General features: G+C 38.9%; 1 protein-coding gene across 3 annotated transcripts in view; it reads right to left on the bottom strand.

The window, feature by feature from the left end:
• The window catches only part of Afg2a (AFG2 AAA ATPase homolog A), a 163,416-nt gene that overhangs the window by 34,307 nt on the left and 105,057 nt on the right, over positions 1 to 24,052 (bottom strand). For 2 of the 3 annotated variants that reach the window (XM_021632304.2, XM_060378251.1), the window contains exon 15: positions 5,029 to 5,193. In XM_021632304.2, the coding sequence (XP_021487979.1) occupies positions 5,029 to 5,193 (165 nt within the window). Of the gene's footprint in view, positions 1 to 2,989; positions 3,029 to 5,028; positions 5,194 to 24,052 lie in introns of all 3 variants that reach the window. The other variant, XM_060378252.1, reaches the window with a different exon arrangement.

The raw sequence follows: 24,052 nt of genomic DNA, 5'->3' as shown, positions 1-24,052 counted from the left end.
ACATTAGTGAGACAGTTCAAGGCTCTCCTTTTAGTAGCTGCCATAGCTCATCCATGGTGAACAGACCTCTCTTGAGTTAATGAGGCCCTCTGGAGGATATCACCCCACCCCTGTCAAGTAGGTATGGAGATTCTAAGAACTTTTACTAGACCCATGGCAGGAGGCATAAACTACAAAACAGAATTTTAGATAAGACATGTCATTTAAATGTTGAAACAGAGAAAAACAGCCTAGGTTTATATGAAGTTAAAGCTCAACAACTTTATAAAGTAAATAATAGAAATAATTATTCTGTTTTCAGGAAAGTTTATCTAGTTATTATGTCAACACAAAATGTATTATCACTTAGTAGCAACACTGTTTGACATTGTAGTGGTTAATACAAAATACCAAACTGAGAAGCAGCAGAATAAGCAAAAAGAAGCCCTCTACTAAGTGCCAGGATTGCTTCTTGGTGCTTTTATATTTGTTTTTCACATTTAACCTGCAAAACAATTTCAACCACATTAAAATTTTATCTGATTAACAAAGAGTTAGCCATCTTGACACCTACTGGGACAGGGTTCTATTAAAGGTCAACTGACATGCAACATTCAAACTTTCACAAGCCATCTTGCCATCTTAACTCTGAGAGAAGCTCAATCTGTAAATCTTGGTAAACACTGTCTATAGAATTTACAAAACGAATAGCTGATCCCTGACTCTCGAAAATACAGATGCTCCTTGACTCATGATAGTATCACATGTGATAAGGTTGAAAAAAAATGCCCAACCAACACAAGTCTACCTTACCTGCTGACTGTAACAGCTGGGCACCCCATAGAACAACAGTAAACCTATGGTATGCATGGACAACTGGAGCTCAGAAACCTACAGAGTAACTACAGCTTAGTGCTAGCTTCAGCCTAGGAATGATCAAGGCAAACCCAGTGTGATGCTGCAACTCAAACACTGGGAGGCAGAAGCAGAGAGGCAGAGATAGGAGAATTATTATGTTCTGGAGCTAGCCTGGGCTATGTACTGAGTTCCATCCAGGTCAGCCCAACCAGAGCTATATAGCAAGATCCTGTCTCAAAGACAAAAGCCCTATAATAAATAAGCAAAATAAATAATAAAAACTCAAGATTGGAAATATGGTTTGTGGCTTCTACCAAAGTTCATGATGTTTCACCATCAGTCAAGCTGACAAACTTTAAGAAAAGGCATTCAACTTGCGGAGCCATTTTTACAAATGCCTATTACTGAGATAATCACTGGAAAGTAGGTGACATTTAAATGCAAATAAGAATTCAACCCATTTCTGAGACTGATACTCCAACCAAGGACCATTCATGGAGATAACCTAGAATCCCTGTAGAGATGTAGCCTATGGCAGCTCAGTGTCCAAGTGGGTTCCCTAGTAAGGGGAGCAGGGACTGTCTCTGACATGAACTCAGTGGCTGGCTCTTTGATCACCTCCCCCTGAGGGGGGTTGCAGCCTTACTAGGCTACAGAGGAAGACAATGTAGCCACTCCTGATGAGACCTGATAGGCTAGGGTCAGACGGAAGAGAAGGAGGACCCCCCCATCAGTGGACTAGGGGAGAGGCATTGATGGAGAAGAGGGAGGAACAGTGGGAATGGGAGGGGACCAGGAAGAGGGCTACAGTTGGGATAAAGTGAATAAACTGCAGAGAGAGAGAGAGAGAGAGAGAGAGAGAGAGAGAGAGAGAGAGAGAGGATTCAACGCAAATACCACACAGAGTCAGTGGCTTTTGGCCTGTGCTAGCAGTATGTCCAAAACAGGAAATCATCACTTATCACAAATAGCAATGAGGCCAGCTACAGTCTACATTCAGAGAAAAATGTTTCCTAAAACTAACCAAAATAATTTGATTAAAGAATGATTACCTGCTATAAAACAACTTAAAACAAAAGTAAAAACCCAAACAAAAAACAGCCATTACAAAATCAGACCTCACTCCCTTCCGAGCCATTTCCATCTGATTATGGCAACATTTGTCCCATTAGCCAGAAGGCAGCCAGAAGTCAAACAATACACCCACCCAGAGGAACCCAGAAGCTGGAGACAGAAACTCAGACAGCGAATTCCCCCTCAACCCTAATTTCTTCCTGCTATCCTACAGCAAACTCAGGGAGGAAAAAGCAGAACAGTGGCTCTCAGGGACAAAGGGGAAGAGACTGCAGCGCAGTGGCTCTCGCCCTTCCTCATGCTGTGACTCTTTAATACTGTTCCTCATGTTGGGGTGACCCCAACCTTGAAATTATCTTCATTACTATGTCATAACTTTAATTTTCCTTCTTTTATGAATCATAATGTAAATTTCTTTGTCTTCTGATAATCTTAGGTGAGCCTGGTCCCCTATGGGTTGAGATCCACTGTGCTAGCACTTCCTCTAGGATGCTCCTGGAGCTTAAAGTAGGCTTTAGTTTGTATGTCCTCTCCAGGAGGGAAAATCGAATGTCTCATGAGTTACAGGCTCTACTTCAAGACAAGGCTTTCAAAGAATGGCATTGACTGGGTAAAATGAAGACACTTATTTGAAAGTAACCTCAACTAATTCCAGTCATTATAAGTAAGAGAACCACCTCAACCACAGCTATACTGTTTTAATTAGACATGAAAAGAAATGTTAATAATACTTAAGACATTTTCTAAAATGCAACTTCAGTGTTAGGATTTTCTCATCTCTCATGTGGCTGATACTATACAGTAAAAAATAATCTTATGAAAGTTCACATTTCATTGAGCAGCTCCTATTGACAAGACAATTGGAAGTCTACTTTTTCCCAGGTGTAAGTTAAATCTTTTCTTTTGCCCTCCCACGTTATCAAGCATTTGTAAACACATTCTGTACTGAAGGATTTGGCCTTACCCTAGTGAGAGAATCAGTTACTCAAAACAGAGTTTACAAAGTACTAAGTCTGCAGTATCAGATGACTGAGGTTATCATCTTAAATTCATTTTAACTATAAAAAAAAAATCAAACCTAATTTTGGCCTTCAAACACTGTAGCACTGTTGTCACTCTGATGAAAAGACAGACAAAAAGAGAGAGAGAGAAAAAAAAGATGAGATCTTACATTTTTGTCTAAATTTAAGTTTGACTGTTAAATTTCCTGCTTGTCAGTATTAAAATTTAAACATTTCTTTTTAAATATGTTTGTGAACTGCTTAACTATTTAAATCAACCAAGCAACCAAGCAGCCAACCATCTGTCCACCCATCTATCCATCCATCCTTCCAACCCCACCAAATATCCTATTCTGGGAGAAGATTGTCTCCTCCAAAATGGACACCTCAGAGCTAACAGCTTGGAGAAGTTCCTATTCCTAAGAAGTTGCAACAATACACTAAATGAGGTCAGAGTGGCCTCCCAAAGCCTGAGTATGAGGGACATCATAATATATATCAGGAAATACAGATTTTATTATTGTTTTTCTGTGGCAATTTGTACAAAATTGGATATAAAAACTGATCATAAGTGCTTACATTTTTAGAAAGAATAAGATCTGTACTTTATGAGAACTTGCTAGCTGGTGTAACTGCTGGCACCAAATGAGTTTTTTCCCTCTAGCCAGATTAGATCTCACAAACTTTTATTTCTCTTTTGTACTATAGTGTGACTACCATGAATAAATTCAATATGAAAGGCACGTTAACACCTTGCTACCTAACTACTCTTCCATTTTGTTCAAATGAGTCATTTATAGCTTCTTCTAACTTGACATGTTACATACTCAATGCCAGGCCCTACACTTACATCAAAAGCCCATTTTAGAAACTTGAGTCCTCTGTCATATTAACTACATGCTCACTCAGACTTTATGACCATCCCAAAGAGAAGACATAAAGACTTTCACTTCAGCTGGGACTCAGGTCAGTGCACTCCAACTGCTTCCTAAGTTGCTTTCCACAGCTTGTAAGACAAAGCAATAAGTAGTTTTGACACTTAGGTGGTTGGTATTTGCTATGACTACATGAGACACTGAAGCCAATTCTATGGAAATTTGTCTGAGAGTATGTGCTTATTATCTCTCTAGTTTTTACAATAGTTGGATGAAAACAGTAGATAAAAAAGTATGGAGCCAATGCCTACTAGCAATGCACAATCAAAAGAATATATAATTTATTTATAATATTAAATTGCCAGTAAAATCCACTTCAGTGGTATTCTGAAACTAATTCTGTGCATATACTTTTCATTAAGAAATATATATATATATATATATATATATATATATATATGAGTCTGGGAATGTGGTTCAGAGGTAAAGTCGTTGCCTAGCACGCATGAGGACCTGGGCTCAAGTCCCAGTACTACGGGTGGTGGTGGTAGTGCATGTAGAAAAGTTACACAATTATTTCAAAGAATTTTATTTTGTAACAAAAATAGGCTAAGAGGAAGATTCTCCAAGGAGAGGGGAAATGTATACATAAAAGTGATCTTAGGACATTTAAGAGTCTTGAAGTTATTGCTAAGAGTTCATCTCTATGGTTAAGGGCAGATAGTTCCTTTTGCTGCTCTTTTTGAGATCATCTTTGTGATTAAAGTAGATGGGAAAAATTAAAATTGTCCACAATTTTAAATTTTTATTTTAAATAATAAAAGACAGTAATACTGTCTCTTTGCAAAGTCAATTCTACTTTAATTGGTAGTTTAACAAAAGTTCAGTATAAAATATGTTTGTTGACTAGCAAGAAACTGAAGAGAGGCTAATGGAGTCAGCTTCTTCCAGTTCAGTGTTCCTCCTACTGTGTTATATGGCATATTCAAGAATAGTCTGAAAAATCACCAGAACCAGGTTAAAAGAAAAAATGAGATTCAACAGAGGTCAGGTAAAGTGTAATGTGATTTAGCAGCTTCTTTTGCTTAATGACAATGATCACTGCTTCCTTTCCAGCCCAATCTTTTTTCTTTTGGGGGTGTATGGTGAGTATGGGGAGTGGGGATTGAACCCAGGGCCCTTTGCATGCTAAACATGTGTTTTACCTCTGAGATACATCTACTTTTGGGGAATTATCTTACCTCTGCTCCTGAGTAAGTGTCAGTTTGGAGGACGAGTTCATCCAGGTCAACATCGTTACTGATAGGCATCGAGTGGAACTGCAGGTTCAGTATTTCCCTTCTTGTTGCTGCATCTGGTAAGGGCACGTAAATGATCCTGTCAATTCTTCCAGGCCGCATCAAAGCCTACGGAGATGGAACAAGAAGGCTTAGTTATGCTCAGAACTGGCACTTTACATCAAATGCATTAAGAAAAAGAGAGCACCTACTTTTTCAGAAATATCACACAACTATTATCCTCAATAAACAAATAAGACAAGTACTAGACACTGCATAATCCATTTCAGGGTATAAATAGTGTCTACTTGACTTTCTGAAGATAGAAAAACAGTAGTTCTGGAAAATGCTTTCTGTACAGCTGCCATGGTAAGCAGAAAATGGTAACATTTAGAGAAATGTATGTATGACTTGTTCTTATTATATAAAAAAAATTTTTAAACTTCCTTTAATAATTCTTACAAATACAGACTTGGCTACTTGCTGTTTAGAGAGCCCTAAAAATAGCACAGCTATGATAAAGGTGTAGGTCTGCAGATAATTTAGTCAATTGAATGTTTTTGGTATTTTACTGTAGGCTACTAACCTATGTTATGCCAGACCTAGTAAATTTACTTACTCAGGAGTTTACTGAGTATGTTATAGACAGCTTTGGTATTAGGGAAAAGAACAAATGTATAAAACATACATGTATAAAGCTAACTGTGGTAACAATTATGCAAACTTATGAATAAGAACCAATAAAGAGGTTTTAAATGAGTGAATTTTATGGCTTATGACATCTCAATAAAGGCACTGAAACAGATGTGTTTCTTCTGAAAGAATGAAGTAGCATTTAGATGAGGCAATCAAAAAAAGCTTTGCTCAAAAGGTAACTTATACTAATACCCAAAGAAGTTAGCCACATGAAGAGATGTTGGAAGGACATTCAAGGTAAAGAGAAGATCAAGTACAAGGAAAGCAAGTGGCACATAGCGGAGAGAAAGAAATCCAGTGGATCCTAAACACAGTGAGTATTGAAAACAAGAGGTAAGAAGTAAGGTCAGAGAGAAACAAACATACTGTAGAATGTATTCTATTGTTGAAGCTTAGAATCAAAAAAATGACATGATAAAATTTGTATTAAAGGATTGTTTCTGTGGAAAAATATAAAAAAGTCCACTATGTCACAATCAGAGTTCTAGAAGAAAAAGAAAGAAAATTTGGAACAACAACAACAAAAAAATCTGAAGAACTAAGGACCTTAAAATTTCCCCAAATCGACAAGCAAAACACAAATTCAGTCAAGAAGCCCTAACAGGATGTTGTTTTCAGTTGAACTGCTAACATTTCAAACTCAAGGCTAATTTGAACACAGGTGCACACAGGGGACACCTCCCCTGGTCCACCGAAAGGGGAGGTCCTCCTCCTCTTCTAATTGACCCTAGCCTATCAGGTCGCTTCCTCTGTGCCTGGCAAGCCTGCACCCCCCAGGAGAAGGTGATCAAAGAGCCAGTCACTGAGTTCATGTCCGAGAGAGCCTCTGTTCCCACACTAGGAGACTGAGCTGCCTATGATTACATCTGAGCTGGGGGGTCTAGGTCCTGTCCATGCATGGTCCTTGGTCTAATTATCAGTCTCTGCAGGACCCTGGGCTCAGGTTTTTTGGCTCTGTTGGTCTCCTTGTAGAGCTCCTGTCCCCTCCAGGTCTTTCTATTTCCCCTTCTTCCATAAGATTCTCTGTACTCTGCCCAGAGTTTAGCTATGAGTCTTAACATCTGCTTCGATACCCTGTAGGCAAGAGTCTTTCAGAGGCCCTCTGTGGGTAGGCTTCTGTCCTGTTCCCTCTCTTCTCATGAAATCATGAAATTTGCAGGCAGATGGATGGAACTAGAAAAGATCATCCTGAGAAAGGTAACCCAAAAGGAGAAAGACATACATAGTATATACTCATTTATAAGTGGATATTAGACATATAATATAGGATAAACATACTAAAATCTATAGTCCTAAAGAAGCTAAAGATGCCTGGTCCTTGGCTGGAAGATGCTCAGCCCTCATTCAGAAGAGCAAACAGGGTAGACACTTCTTCATTTTCAATGAACCCGTAGTGCTAATTACGCTTGGAGTTTGCTAACGTCTGTGGGTCAGTGACAGCCTGTCTTATGCTAGTGCCAATAAAACAATCTAGTTAGCACTAACGGGAGTATTTAGTTAAGTATACTTGCAAAACAATGGGCAGAAAAAACTTAAAGGTTTGTGTTTCTTTTTAAAGGATTTAATTTTTAGTTATGTGTCTGTCTCTGTGTGGGTATGAACAGTTAAAGTCAAGGTGAAAGTGCAGTTACCCAAGGAGGTCAAAAGAGGGAGTCAGAACTCCTGGAGCTGGAGTCACAGGTGTAAACTTAAACAAAACAAAACCAGCCAAACAAAACAAGACAAAACAGGGGGGGCTGGGGAAACAAAGGTCAGAGAGAAACAAACATACTGTAGAATGTATTCTATTGTTGAAGCTTAGAATCAAAAATATGACATGATAAAATTTGTATTAAAGGATTGTTTCTGTGGAATTTGTATTAAAGGATTTGTATTTGTATTAAATTTGTATTAAAGGATTGTCTCAGTGGTTAAGAGTACTGCCTGCTCTTCCAAAGGATCCAGGTTCAATTCCCAGCACCCACATAGCAGCTCACAACTATCTGTAACTCCAAGTCCAGGCATTCTAATACCTCTGTAACAATGCACAGAAAATAAAATTAAACGAATTATTAAAAAAAACCCCAACCAAACAACAACGAGAAACAAAGATAAGCAAGTCTTTCCCCATTGCACAAATATCAGCTTGGACAGTGTTTAGTTGTTGGGGAAATAGCTGTAAATAGGTTGGGTTTTTTTTTTTTTTTAACTTTTTATTTTTCCCTGTAAATACAATTAGATTCCTCGGTAGTTTAAATTTCCTTTCTAATGCTTAAAAGAACAGTACAGCAAAGTATACAGAGCAAAAACATTGGCTAGGTGTTGGATCACCCAGAACACGCACCTGTGCCCTGTTCTGCTGAGGCTACTCCAGGGCAGTGCAGGCTGATTGCATGTCAAATCAGCTGGGCCTGGAGGAGCCAGAGAGGCCTTTCTGGTCTGATCTTGTTGGTGAAAGTCATTCTTTAAAGACAGGAAAAAAAACCTTCCTTCCTGTAGAACTATGAATTAGTTAACACCCTTTTTAGAACTTTTTTTTTTTTTAAGCACTGTTCTGGAATACGAGGGTAGGTATGTTCAGAGTGATGAGTGCTCTCTGAAATCAGCATGGCACTTGATGAAGAACCCTCCCAACTGTAGAGTCACCTGAGATACTGTAGCATCTTCATCCAAACAGTATTAAAAAAAAAAATCACTGGGCGAGCTACTCTCTTTTTTTTCCATTTTGCAATTACATTTGAATTTTTACAGGTGTGTGGGTGTGAGTGTAGGCCGAGGTTAAGATCGGGAATCATCTTAAGTGTTCTGGCATCATAATCATTGATGAAAGGTCTTTCACTCAAACCCAGATCTTGCTGATATGGTTAGTCTTGCTGGCCAGCTTGCCCTGGGGGTTTCATGATTCTATGAAAGGATGGAGTGACAAGATAGCTATCACAACAGCCCAGCATTTACTTGGGTTTCTGGATTCAGAACAAGGCAAAGCCATCTCCCCAGCTCCTACCTGTATTTTCTGAGAACTCATTCACGTTTTTGAGCAAGTCTATACTTCTCTAATAGCCTTGGTTTCTTTATGTATTAGAATAACGGGGCTCTAACCAGAGGGGGCAATGTAAGCCTGACAGGCTCTTCAAATACTCAGATATGCAAAGTTCTCAATTTTGTCAACATTTTGAAGGAGTCACTGAATTCTGCTTCTGGTGCTAGATAAGGAATTACAGAATCATTACAACCTTTTGTATGTGTATGCATGTATGATTATATATGTGTGTATTTTATAGTACAGGGACAGAACCAAGGGCCTTCTGCATGTTAAGCAAGTGTTTTCTACAAGAGCCAGATGACCTTTAAAATGAGCCTCTAAGACCCCATTTCTAAGGTTCTACATGGCATCCTCCATGGCTTATATGGCCACTAAAGAAAACATGTTTCTTACAAAACAAATCTTTCTTACTTGCACATAAAGAGTTCAAAACATTGGCAAGTATTTCTTGTGAAGCTCAGTGCCAGTTATAGGCTCCTTTTCTGTTTCATAAGTTTTAAAATTTAACACTTTCAAGTTTGGATTTTATCAAACATTCAAATTTAATTTAATCAGTATAGAAATACTTACGTAGTTCATAGTTCAAAGTATTAAAAAAAGACACTCTGAAACCAAGAATGGTGTCATTATATCTATAATCCCAGTACTCAGGAGGCCGAGTCAGTAAGATTGCTGTGAATTTATGGCAGCTGGGGATACATACGGAGACCCCATCTTGAAAAACCAAACCAAATCAAACCAAAGCAGCAAAAGAATCAGGACTCACTGACTTGGGTTCACTGAACATGAAAAAGCACATGTGAATACAGGGTGTGCACTCCTCTAGGACAGAAGAGCAGCCAGGCCTTCAATCCTCAACCAAAACTGCAATGATTCACCCACCACTATTCTCGGAGAAAACCTCACAACAGGGGAAAGGGAAATACTTGTTAACAGTTTTGGTCTGTTTCTAAGAAAACTTAACTTTATTCTAGTCATTTCTCTGTTCCCCTAAATCTAGCAGAGTAGTACATGTGGTTAACACTACTCCCAATCTCTACTGACATCAGAGCTACTTGGTTGTCTTCATTATATTTGCATGTTTAATTTGGATCTTTTCCAACAGACTGTAGACTGCAAGGAATGGCAGAATCCACATTCAGTCTTCTGTTCAGCCATGATATACATGAGTCATTTAATAAATGCTCACACAGTTAAGCAAGCCAGAAGTCTCAGCCCCTCCCCTTTATATGTATTACTGCTTAAAGTAATCAATTTCATGGAAAACATACATTTATTGTTTTCTAATCAAGTCCCAATCTGCAGCTCCTTTTCTTTTCTTCTGCTGAAGCTCCCACTGCATGTAAGAACCAAGCTCACAAATTCACACACTTCTCTGGTCAGAATGATATTCCCCACTGGCGTGTCAGGCAAACACAATGTCTTGTTCAAAGCCCAACTTTAGGCATTCTCCTTTGTAAAAAAATCTGGCATACTACTAAAAAGGGAGGGCAAAAGATCCACCTAACTAAATTAATATTCTAGTCAAATCATGTAACAGCCATATGTTCAGAAAATCATTTAAACCTCTTTATAATTCTTCACTTACTGCCGTTGGCTCAGTAAACCTCAAGAGTCTATAGTCTAACTTTAAGTATTAGACACACACACACACACACACACACACACACACAGAGTGTGTGCTTCTTTGTATATCTGAAAGTAATAGAAAACATAATCTATGAGAGAAGGATGTTTCTTTTCTTTTCTTTTTTTTAAATAACTCCAGGAACTACCCAATATAACTTTGTCTTTTCTAAAAGTCCAAAATTAGGCTGACAGCTCAGCAGAAAAAGATGTTTTGTAAAGCCAGAAGAATTGAGGCCCTCCAGGTCCTACACAGTGGAAGAAGAGGCCTGACTCCTCTAAATTGTCCTCTGCATGTATGGCCACACCTACACATGCACATACACACACAGTCTTAATTACTTTTCTACTGCTGTGATAGAACACCATGACCAAAGCAACTTACAAAAGAAAGCATATTTAATTTGAGGCTTATAGTTTTAGAAGGTTGGAGTTCATGACCATCATGGCAATAGGTACGGTACTGGAATAGTATGGATATGGACACAAGAGCTCACCTCTTGAGACACAACCACAAGGCTGAGAGAGATACTGGGGATGGCTGAAGTCTTTTGAAACCTCAAAGTCCATACTCAGTGACATACCTCCTCCAACAAGGCCACCCGTCCTAATCCTTTACAGATAGTCCCACTTATTGGGAAACAGGTATTCAAACATATGAGACTATGGGGACCATTCTCATTCAAACCACTACCACCCACACATAAATAAATGCAATAAAAACAAGTACAAAATCATTGTTGCTATAGTAGGTAATTAACATTAAAACCATATTAATATTAACTGTCTCAAAAAACGGAAAGAACTTCTAAGTTAGGATTAGAGAGTCTGGAAACAACAAGAAGTCAAATAGATTTTAAATATCCACAAATATTTCCTAAGGCCAAGGATTTAGGCCTTAAATCACAAAGCCAAGTTCACCATGTTGAGAAAGCGAGATGTTGCAGAGGAACTTGTACAGCAGCATGCAGCCCATTCACGGAAGCATTCCATGGAACAATGGTCAGAGCAGGGGCAAACCACTCCCAAAATACTACTTCATTCAGATTCAGGAAGACCAAGACAGTCAGGGATGGTGATTTCACCTAGTTCATATTCCATCCATGACAAATGATGAACACATCTGGGAAACACTCATGCTCAGGAACATGGAGATATGAAGCCAGGTGGAAAAAAAATGCACAGGCATAACATTACACATGCTAGGCAATCTCACAGTTCACAGAAAAATGTGGAGATTTTTTTAATCATGTGAGAGGTTTGGTGTCTGGTTCTGGATTCAGTATACAAGAAATACAGGCATGAAGCACAGCTTGTACTAAGGAGACTAATACAGTTGCAAGACAAAGGGATTAACTCACTACCAGACACTCCCTTCTGACACTGCCTCTGCACTATACAAAAGGAGATAAAGACAGACAAGGTTTTCTTTAAATGGGCTTGTAATTCTGCCAATCAGAACCTGAACTCTCACTAGCCACTTCACTTACAAGTGCTGGTGAAGCTTCCTTCGAACCAGCAATTCATGATACAACATGAATTCAGGCAATAGCTCTGTCCATCCTGACGCTTCCCAAAGCAGATCAATCTCACTGACACTTGCTGAGTGTCTACAAAGTGCCAGGCACAGCATTAGGAGGTAGGGTTACAATGTTCTTTGAAAAATAACTCTTTTAAAAAGAATTTCTGCGTGCCAACATCTGCACATGTATTTGTATTAGAACAAATAAATCAATCAATCTGCAGGCTTCTGTCTAATGTTAGGCTTGCTCAGGTCTGCAAAACCCCATAGTACTGTGCAAGAAAAGACTTGATGCATGTGAGAGCAGGTGTTCAGAAGGAATGCACTTCAGAGCACTGCAGCCTTAAGGGTGAAAACTGAACGAGAACAACTCAGCCTCCTACCTTCCTTACTAGTTTGACAATTCTTCACCTACATCTAAAGGACAAGTCCTCTTATAAAGCTAAGGTATCACTTATCTAGAACTATTCTAATTCTCCCTCCTTATAAAATGGGTATCTGATTTTTGAAAAGCATAGAAGAAGAAAAAACAATGCAACTGATTGTTCAAGTGTTCCTATAAATTTCACTTTGAAAAACAGACTTTCAGGATGTTGAAAAAAAGCAGAAAAATTCCTGATATATTTATATGTTTTATGATATTTCAAATTGATACATCCACAGGCTGTTAATGGAAGAAATGGATGATGGTAGCTCTTCTCAGCTTAGTTCTCCACCACCCCATACATGTTCTTACAGCTCCCCGAAGACAAGAGAACTATTCTCCAGAGGAGTCTCTGCTGGAGCAATGTTGTCCATACGCCATGTCCCATACTCCAGACAGACTTCAGCTACTCCTCCAAACCACTGATGTACACAAAGAACTGCTCTTCATTTTCTGAATATCTTTCTACACATTGGTCATATTTTTGTTGTACAAGTTACAGAACAGCATGTGTTCATGTTCTAAGACTCCCCCACCCCCACCAGACAACCCTTATTTTAAGGACATGTTTGTTTCAATTTTAAATGCTGGATGAGGTTGTATGTACCTGTAATCCCTAGAGGGTCACATTATTTCTGTGCCTGTATGTACACATGGATATCAGTAATGAGTGACGTCCTTCACTACAGCTATCCACCTTGTTTGCTAAAGCAGGGTCTCCTGATAACCTGGAGTTTTCAAATTCAGCTAAATTGGTTGGCCATCAAGCCAAAGAATCCATCCTCCTCTCTCTGCCTTCCTAGTGTTGAGATTGCAAGCAAACATCACCATGTTCAGCATTTTAAAAAATTGGTTCTGGGTATCAAACTCGTGCCACATGTGCTTTTGTGGCAAGCCCCTTATTGGCTGAGCTATTTCTCTTTAGCCACCAAATTTTGATCTAACTAAATTTTAATACATTACTTTTTCTAATAATTTAAGTTTTTAATATTCATGTCAAAGTTTTCTTACACTAGCAAAACAGTTTTTCTTAAGATATGTCCACAACATTCTGTGCACAACACAGAAGTACACATTAAAAGGGGTGCTGCCTAAATTAATCAGGAACTCGAGTTTTTCTGTTTTCCTTTAATGTTCTGTGTAAACATCCAGAGCTCAGTTCCCAGGTAGAGCATAGATCAGAGCAAATGGCTCCACCTGTGTTAGGAGGGCATTGACTATGTTGGGTTACGATGATGGATGGCAAAAAAGTATCTGTGTATGAAAATCTCCAGACTCCTTATACTATTCCAAGCTTTTACAAAGAATAATCATTTAATGCAACTAATTAGGGCCAAGGACAGGGCAATATTATTATGCACACTTCACAAAGTACCTAACTTGCCTAAGGTGATATTTTAAGTGGTAAAGCTAGGAATAGAGTTGTCTGTCTTGCTCTAGAGTCCATATTTAACCACTGCACAATACAGATGAGTGAAGGCTCAAAGCCAAAAGAATAGAGAATCCCACACAAGCAGAGTGAGATTTTCAATTCAAGGGAAAGTATCTTTCCTCCATTTGATATGAAGGTCAAACAGAACCACAGGGCATTACTCACTCTACAAAGCCTTCTATACTGAGAAGAGCAAGAACAAGAAAGGCAAAGCTAATCACACGTGATTTTAGGGGTGGAGTAGATCAAGCATGGAACAATAATTACAATAATGCCACCAAGCTTCCACTGCATATCCATCTGTGTTAAGATTTTTTTTTTTCCCTGTGATTTGCAGGCAAATGGTGGGATCTAGAAAAGATCATCCTGAGTGAGGTATCCCAGAAGCAGAAAGATACACACGGTATATACTCACTTATAAGTGGATAGGATAAACATACTGAAATCTGTACACTTAAAAGAAGCTAAACAAAAAGGAGGACCTGGAGTAAGAAGATCAATCCTCACTTAGAAAGACAAATGGGATGGACATTAGAAGTAGAAGAAAAACAGGAGAGGAGCCTACCACAGAGGGCCTCTGAAAGACTCTACTTAGCAGTTTATCAACGCAGATGCTGAGAGTCATAACCAAACCTTGGGCAGAGTGCAGTGAATCTTATGAAAGAAGGAGGAGTAAGTATGACCTGGAGAGGACAGGAGCTCTGCAAGGACCAAATATATATGGGCACAGGGGTCTTTTCTGAGACTGATTCTCCAACCAAGGACCATACATGGATATAACCTAGAACCTGTGCTCAGATAATAGCCCATGGCAGCTCAGTATCCAAGTGGGTTCCCCAGTAAGGGGAAGAGGGATTGTCTCTGACATGTATTCAGTGGCTGGCTTTTTTACCACCCCCTCCCAAGGGAGCAGCAGCCCTGCGAGGCCACAGAGGAGGCCACTGCAGCCAGTCCTGATGAGACCTGATAAGCTAGGGTCAGATGGACTCCTCCCCTATCAGTGGACTTAGAGAGGGGCAGGGAGAAGATGAGGGAGGAAGGGTAGGATTGGGAGGGAATGAGGAAGGGGGCTACAGCTGGGATATAAAGTAAATAAACTATTTAATATAAAAAATAAAAATTTAATTAAAAAAAGATCTTTCCTGTGGTGCTTATGCAATCTACGTAACACTCCGCCCTTGAATTCTAAACTGTATTTTACCATTCCATGCTGCTATCACCTTAGACTAGGTGAAAGGTAAGTTAAAATATAAGGTCTTCATAAAATAGGTGAAGGGTATGAGGACTCCCTCACCTCTAACTATCTGCAGCAGATAGGAGAACTAGACTAGACTAGAGGTCATTAGCGAGGAAGAGCTAGTTCTGTCACTTGCCAGATGTAGCACTCCAGAGAGTAGGCCCTGTACCTTGCCTGGACAGCACAGTAGAGCTGGCTCTGGTGGTGTAGGCATAGGTAAGCCAGATCTGAGGGCATGAGTGCTGCTGGCCCTGTCCCTTGTTGGCTGTGGCACTAGGTGAGCACTGGGGTGGGAGATGAGGGGCAGTGCTAGAGAACTCCCTCTGGTGATGAGTATGGAAAAGCTGATGGGATGAACAACTTGGCCCAATTCCAGGACTTTGAGCTGGCCCACCCCAACATCTACCCATCTATGAACTGCTGGAGTACTTAATGGGGCCAGTGCTGCAAATCTAAAGCTGCAGGATCACCATGACACAGACAACAACGGGCTATCCAAGAGGAGTCCTGTTGGAGATCCAGTATTGACTGACTAGCAGAAGCCAGAGGCTTCAAACCATGAAATCAATGAGTCACTGCAATGAACACTTCCAAGTAAAGGGCTATGGATAACAGGGTACACAGTGGGACATACTGTGACACACTACAGCTTCCACAACGACATGTTCTGTTTTTGTTTTTTATTTTTTATTTTCTTTTGGGGGGAGGTTGCAAGGGTAAATACGAAGAGGCACAAAAATGAGTGGAATTAGGAAGCATGGTATGAAATGCACAAATAATCAATAAAAAGTTAAAAAAAAAAACCCATGACATTCAGAAATAAAGCTTTTACAACACCCCCAAAACAAAAACAACCAAAAACCCAAACTACAACCTACCCAAAAACTGAGGAGGGGATGGTTGTCTATAGATTTTGTTAGTCTTCCTGTGTCCTTTCTTTTAAATTTTTATTTAAAACAATTTATTCACTTTGTATCCCAGCTGTAGGCCCCTCTCTTGTTCCCTGCCCAATCCTGCCTTCCCTCTTTTCCTCCCTTCTGACCCTAGCCTATCATTCCTCTGTTTTTTCTAAATGCTATACATTAGGAATGTAAATTATCTGTGCAGTTTACCCTTTCTAAAGGTGGGAGCTTAATAACAGAAACACTTTCAGAAAATTAGAAAAGGCAACAATTTTAATTGGTGGAATACAGAACCAGAAGCTTCTGGAAATGGATCACCTAGTGCAAACCTATAAGCTGCTTTTATCATGTGCCTGGGCTGGCTTAAGAAAAATCTGTGTTTAAAGCCTTTTAAAGTATTTTAATATCTATTTTTACACCCTGGTGTGTGTAGATGCACAAACAATGTCAATAAATTTCTCCAATATACACACAGAGATACACCTTGTGCACGAAAATAGAGAATTCATCTTATTGCACAAAGAAACTCAGAAGCAAAATGAATCTTTCCTTCCCAACAACAGGGAGCTGCCAACCCTTTATCAGAGATGCTTCCTGTTTTCATAGCAGTGAGGAAAGAATGGTTTCCAAACTAAATACTCAATTTGGCATGGTGGTGCTGTGTGGGCAGATCTTTAATAACCATCTTTCTTCTACCCTAAATTTCATTAAGAAAGGAGAGATAATTTTCTGATTGTTTAAAATAAAATAAGTTATTTAGGAAGAACAAGAGACAGAAAGAGCAGAGTGGGACGGGGAAACCATAGCGGGGTGGTGGTGCACGCCTGTGAGCCCAGCGCGATCTATGATCTACACAGTAAGTTCCAGGGAAACCCTGTCTGGAAAAGGCAAAAAATAAAAATAAATAAATAAAAATAAGAGAGAAAGAGAAAGAGGGAGAGAAGAGGAGACAAATATTACCTGAAGGGACAGATGCTAGAGGCCAGTGCTGACAGTGGCATTTAAAACATCCTCTAAACATGGAGAGTTTGTGTGTGTGTGTGTGTGAACTCTACCCAAATACTTTAAATCTTAAAACGGTTAAAAAGCTTTGAAAATGCAACTGTTACAAACTGAACACATTCTCCTAAAAAAACATCTTCCACATGGGCCATTGGATTAATACTGCTGTGAACACTAAAATTAATACAACTATAGATATGAAAGTTCCCAACAAACAGTTTAAGTTCACTGATTTGAAGCACATGAATGGATTTGTTTTTCATTATTCAATGTTTGTTCCTGATGTCAGTCTAGTGGCCATTAACTCTTTCAGTTGGCTTAATTAAGGAAGGCTTCCTTAAGCAATAGCAAGGGATTTTATAATTTCAGTCTGATAGTAAAAACTGGTCTTCAGACTTAGCCACTTTTATAGAAAGCCAACAATTTCTATTAAGAGTATTCCTTTGTAGACCTACCAACTACCAGATGGACACTGTACTCAGCTACCTTGGCTGTGGCAGCTCTCAGCTCTCTGGATTGTTCTCTATCTGGTATCTACTGCTTACTAGAAGCCTTGGTCTAACACCTAACATCTTGTCTTAGCTACTGTTCAGTTGGCTCTTACACTAATAGCTAAAGAACTAATTAACTGACAGCTTTCTCTAGATTTTCCACTCACCCAATGCAAATTTTCCGTAGAAATTGTAGACCTGTGTGTCAAACTACCTATCTGACATTGCACAAAGTTATATTAAAGTAAACATAGCTTACAACTTCTCTCTGAATCTGCCATTTCATACTTCAGATTTTGCTTAAAAATCTATCTCAGGGAAGTCGTCTTCTTTCTTATTCAGAGGGCTCCAGGTTTTGAAAAATACAGGTTAACCACAGTAATATAAACACCTGAAATTTGCATTCAAATATTATTTAATCATTAAACTACTTCCAATTATGTATATGAGGACACAAGGACAAACAGTAAAACTTTATCTCACAAACTTATGTGAGATAAGGCAACTGCAACTTTGAGAGAAACAAAGAATGAGAGTTTACCAGGGGCTAGAGAAGAACATGGATAGTCAGTAATCAACAGGTACAAAGTTTCAGTTAAACAAAATGTGCACTGAGCCTGAAGTCATCAACACCATAAAATAACCTTAAAAGTCTGTTAAGTCAGACCTTGTTATCAAGTGATTTTTATTGAAGTAAATTTTTTTTTTCCTTTTCAAAATGCATTCTAATTTGCCTATACATACAACTTCTCTCATATAGGTCCAATGTAATGTTTGCTGAAGAAGTTACTTTTTATCATCTTTGGAAATTTTGTGGCTGTTAATTTATTCAATAAATCTGTGCTCTGAGATACCGGGTTCAGTGAGAGACTCTATCGCAAAAATAAGATGGAAAATTTTGAAAATAAAGTAAAATTTGTTTTTCTTTTTTAAAGAACGGCATTTGGAGGGCCAGCAAGGTGATTCATGAGTAAAGCACTTCCTGCTAAGTCTGACAACCTGTATTCGATCCCTGGGACAAATATGGTGGAAGGAGAAAACTGAATCTCAATAGGCCAGCCATGGCATGCGTAGGCATGTGAACACACACAAATAAATAAATGTAACAAGAAAGGCAACTGGGGGAAAAATGGAGAGCAGCAGCAGAAGACTCCTGACATTAATCCTACACATACATATGTGAATGCACTCCATCTACAAGTGCACACAAATGGATATGAACATACCCAAAAAGAAGAAGGAACTATGAAACCAAATATAACATGGATTTGGTACTAGATTTATCAAAGATAAATAAAACCACCTCTGTCAAAAAGAGTTAACAGTGTAAGGATGATTTCTTGGAGAAATGTGAAGTTTATTGTTCAAGGCAAAATTGGTAACGTTCTGTAACAAAACCTTCTAGATACTTTTAGTCACATAGGGACATTCCAGTGTGTAGCCCAATGAAGTAAAACTCTTGTTTTCTTGTATTACTTGATGGCTTTTATCACACCTGCACAGAAGCCAGATCATTCAACAAATGCATTTAATACTTTTGGTAAGACTTAACTACTGTATGTACCTGACTGCAAAGATGTTACAGAAAGCTTGAGAGGCAGATGTGGAGATGGGAATTTTAGATGAGGATCCAATACATGACTCTGCTCCTGCCCTCCCATTTCTCTTATTCCTTGCAGACAGACACTGGACTTCAGATTTCACTGTTTTAGGTAGTCTGATGTCATTCAGGTCCCAGGGAACCCATGCAGTTCCAGCTGTTAACATGCTACCTTTTTCTCACTAAGTAATGCTAAAATGGACATTTATTGCCTTGCAATACCCAAGATAAGATACGTGGGGCAATAAATACTCAAGAGTCACAGGTAGCACACCAGGATATTTTTAAAGTCCTTGGAGTACTGATTTAAGAATATGATGATTTAGCTGGGTGGGGTGCGGTTTTACATGCCCTGTAATTCCAGCACTGAGGGAGGCAGAGGCAGGTGGATCTCTGTGACTTTGAGGCCAGCCTGGTCTACAAAGCCAGTCCAGGACACAGAGAAACCCTGTCTCAAACAACAACAACAACAAACCAAACAAGCAAAAAATGATGATTTCTAAGAATAGCCAGAGAAAATTTGCTTTTGTCTTAAGGTCAAGGTTCTGGGGTGGGCAAGAGCAACGTGATTTACATGTGCTCACCTCAATTTAAACACCATTTCCATCACCTCACTGTGTTAAGGTCCAATAATTTATTTATTTATTTATTTACTTTCTTTTTTTTTTTTTTTTTTAAGGGTTTATCTGGTTTATTCCATACCACTGTTCATCACAGAAGAAAGTAAGGACAGGAACTCAAACAGGGCAGGAACCTGGAGGCAGGAGGTGATGCAGAGGCCATGGAAGGGTGCCGCTTACTGGCTGGCTTTCAAAGGTTGCTCAAACCTGCTTTCTTATAGAAGCCAGGATCACCAGCCCAGAGATGGCAGCACCCACCATGGCCTGGGCACTCTCCCACAAATCACTAATGAAGAAAATGCCTTACGTGATCTCACAGAGGCATTTTCTCAGTCGAGGTTCCCTCCTCTCAGAGGACTGAAGTGGTATCAAGTTAACAATAAACTATCTAGAATACCATCTGAGCATCTATTTTTGTTAAACTGTTATTTCACTTTTAACCAAGAGATTTTTTTCTCCTGGAAAGAAAATTGCAAATGAATACAGAAATGATTTTTCTTTCCTGAACTCACTAAGACAGTTAAATTGCAACTTGACATCTAGATGCTAAACAAACTAAAGTCAGGCCTGAGGAGGTGGTTCAGTGGGTGAAAGTGATGCCATGCAGGTTTGGAGGCCTGAGTTCAGATTCCCAGAACTTACATAAAAGCTAGACATTACAGTAAAAACCTTGGTAATCCCAGGATGCCTATAATGGAGATAGAAGGCAGACAATCTCAAGAAGTTTGTAAGAAAAGTGAGGACTGACACCAAGACTGTCACCTGACTTCCAGAATCAGGCTCCCAGGGAGGCCCCTACTATGAATATACACCATAAAACAAAAGTAAGATTAAAGACAGTCCTCAATGGCTGTAAAACTCTGCCCTGTGCCAAGAGCGCTTTGATCATCACATTTACTTCTCACCCAGGCTGGTCCACTCTCTGGGTCCCTGATCTTTTTCCACTCTTGGTCAGCATTTACTGCTGACAAGAAGTCTGAGCCTGTTTGAAAGCATGACAATGATGCTAGAAATGAGAATTTACATTTACACTCAAGAGTCTATCATTACCTTCTTACATGTGTGGAAATTAAAAGTCACTGTTAATAACCAGCAAGGCTATGCACATTTAGTTTAAAACAATGTATCTATTTAAAATTATGTTTGTAAAAAAATTCATTTGTGTGTGTACGAGACAGGAATCTGAATACTTGGTCCCTAGTTGGTGACCACACCTTCGCTCTACTATCAAGGATTGTAACTCAACACAGAACTGTAAGGTCAATTAAACTTACAGTTTAATTTTGTTTACAGCTTTAATTTATTACTTACAGCTTTCTTTTATTAACTGACTTGTTCATGGAGTTTTATCATAACAATGAAAAAGTAATTGTAGGGTATGTGCATGTGGGTACAGATACCAAAGAGGCAGCACAATCCCCTAGAACTAAAGATACAGGCACCTGCAAGCCAAACTCTAGTCATGCAAAGAGCAGTACACATGCTTAACCATTAAGCCATCTCGAGACCCAGCTTTATTTTAAAAATTTATTTTAATTCTATGTATGTATGTATGTATGTATGTATGTGGCTAGGTTCACATGAATGCATGAAAATTATTTATTCTTTTTGTGAGTCTGTGCACAGAGAGGTCAGAGAATAACCCATGAAGTTGGATCTCTACTTTTACCTTTATATCAGTTTCGGAGATCAAACCTAGACTGTCAGGCTTGTGCTGTACTTTAACCCTGAGTCACATCACTAATACCACATTTGTTTTTAAAAGAAACACAACTTCATGGTTTCTCTGAACACGAAACAGATTCATATTTATCATAAAGAATGTCAATAGGTAGGTGAGTAAAAAAAAAAAAAAAATTGGCTCTATTAACGTTTTAAGAAAGAATATTCCAAACCATTTTAACATACATAAATGTATTTATGACTTCATGTGTATACGTTTATGCATGCCGGTGTATAGAAGCCAGATGTGTGGCTTCCTCAATTATCTGCCACCTTATTTTAGACAGGGTCTCTCATTGAACCCAGAGATCACATGAAGTAATTAAGGCTTAAAGAGGTATGATGACTTGACCAAGGTCAAGTGTAACGGGTTGGAAAGTCCTAAGTGAGTGAAGTCCTCTGAGGATGTATACTGCTGACGTGGCATAGCTATAGCCAAGACCAAGGTCTCAGACCAATGGTAAAAAGGCAAAGCCATTCCTATTGTGGGCTGTGGCAAAGCTTTGCTAGGATCCAAGTGTCAAAGAGTGACCATTGGTATAAAAACTAGCAACTGCATCTTCCACTTTCCCCAGATGTTTACAGCTTCAGAATATTCACCTACACATATGTCTTACAAAGACTAGCCAACCTCTCCCCTGTACTTAATAAACATGCTGAGGATCCGGGTTGCTAGCAGAGGTAGTAGGCGCCACTTCACAGAGTGAGCACACCCCAAACCTGACCCCAACTTTTCTGTACATGCTTTTCTGTGTCTGTCCTTTCTTCATTCCCTCGCCACCCTATTCTGGGATCTTGGTAGCTACAGTTAAGTACAGTGAGGCACTTAAGATCCAAAGCAGGCAGTCAGATGCAGAGGCCATGGTGTTCTTCTATGCAAATGGCTCTCTGGGTAACAATTTTCCTGCTTAGCATAATGTAGAATTATCTTAGAAATATATATATTTATGTACAGAGACTTTAGTTTGAAGACTAAAACTGCCACCTGTAACTCTGACTTCTTGCTGAATGATTCACCATTTACATTAAAAATATCAATTGACATCAAGCTTAATCATTCCTAAGTTAAGACTGGAAGTCAATGTTTCTGTCTTTTAACTCCTTTCAGTGGAATTCTGCTTTTCTTTTTGGTGTTCACTTTGCCTACCACTATCTCCAAGGGGTACTCTTTTTTTTGAGATCTGAGTTCTTTGTAAACAATAAATATTCAAAGGCACAGAAGAAGAGTAATAGAAAACTGGAATAGTTAAGAGAAATACAGGTAATGTATAGTGGGGAATTGTAAGCAGGTGATGAAATAAATGGAAAGACTATTAAACAAGGGAACACTGGAAAACACAGTTTGGTTATTGGGAGATAGGGATGCAGAGATGAGGTAACAATACAGGCAACAAAACACATCCTTGCAAGCATACCTACTCCTGTTTTTTCCTTTAGGCTTAGCAGCAACTGGTATGGAGGGATGGATGCTAGTCAGGGCAACAGTGTGCACTGCCAGGTGACGGTCTGTACGTTCTCAGATACCACTTTCCTACTCTTTTCTCTATTTAAGTGTACTTTCTCAGAGTTTTCCTCCTTGTTAATAAAACTGGCCGTTGACACACAGTGTTTTTTTTTTTTTCTTGTGACCACTCATACCACAGGAAGTTTTACAAACAGTTAAAATATAAATAAGATAGGGATCCTGGGGATCCTGAATGAATGCCAAGGGACTAGACAATAAGCTGAAAATGTGCATGTATTTTAGATATATGTATGAACTTTTATTGAAAGATGTTCTTTAGATCTAGCCATATGTTAAGAATTACTGGCAGGCTAGTGACTAAGCTTGCTTGCTGGTTGGTTAAATATCATATTGTTCATAACCCTAACTAATGTACACATTTCAACATTTTCCAGAGACAATAAGTTTGAGAATAAAAGGCATGAATTATTTTTACATGTGAATAGAAGTCAAAGAATTATTCAGGGTCTGGGCAAGGATTGTGAAGAATGGGATGCTGAGAGATACTCAACTATAGGAAGTTATTATTGCTGAGGAGCCTGAAAGAATAAAGGAGAAGAGCCAGTATTATCAAAATCCAGAGACACTTGAAGTCACTGCATAGAAGAGGAGGGGACTCATAAGGACAAGGACAAAGAGCTCAGATTATGCCAGAATTGAATTTGCAAGGCAGAGTTACATGCACAAAAAGACAGAGCCAGACATTTTGTCACCTTCTAGTCTCCTGATGATACTTCCCTTTGGCTGTCCCCAATAGAATGGAATCCAAGGCTGTATTATGTATAGAATCACACCAACCATCCTTGATGATTGATCTTCCACAAAGATTCACAAATAAAATTAACAAAAGTAAGAGTAAACTTAAAAGTGGGAGGAGACCACCATTGTGAACAATAAAACAACAGGTATCTCTTAATATTGTTTGACAGAAGTAACTACATACATAGTGGCACATACCTGTAATCTCTTGGAGGAAGGAGAATCAAAAGGCTTGCCTGGGATACTTTGCTTGTCCTAGTTCTTTATCCCAGACCTTTCAGCCACAGCACTAATGGTTAGCTCTGTGACCTGACAATTTCCAGATGCAGAGAAGTTAGTTATAAAAATAAAATAAAAATTTGAATTTGGATTATTTACTCAAATTAGAATTTGCTTAACCTGCATTTTTTTAAAATAACAGTTTTAGCT

The sequence above is a fragment of the Meriones unguiculatus genome, chromosome 2 (assembly GCF_030254825.1).
Source record: "Meriones unguiculatus strain TT.TT164.6M chromosome 2, Bangor_MerUng_6.1, whole genome shotgun sequence".
Classification (NCBI taxonomy): domain Eukaryota; kingdom Metazoa; phylum Chordata; class Mammalia; order Rodentia; family Muridae; genus Meriones; species Meriones unguiculatus.
Note: the sequence above shows the minus strand (reverse complement) of the source record. Positions and strands in the feature narration are given on the sequence as shown.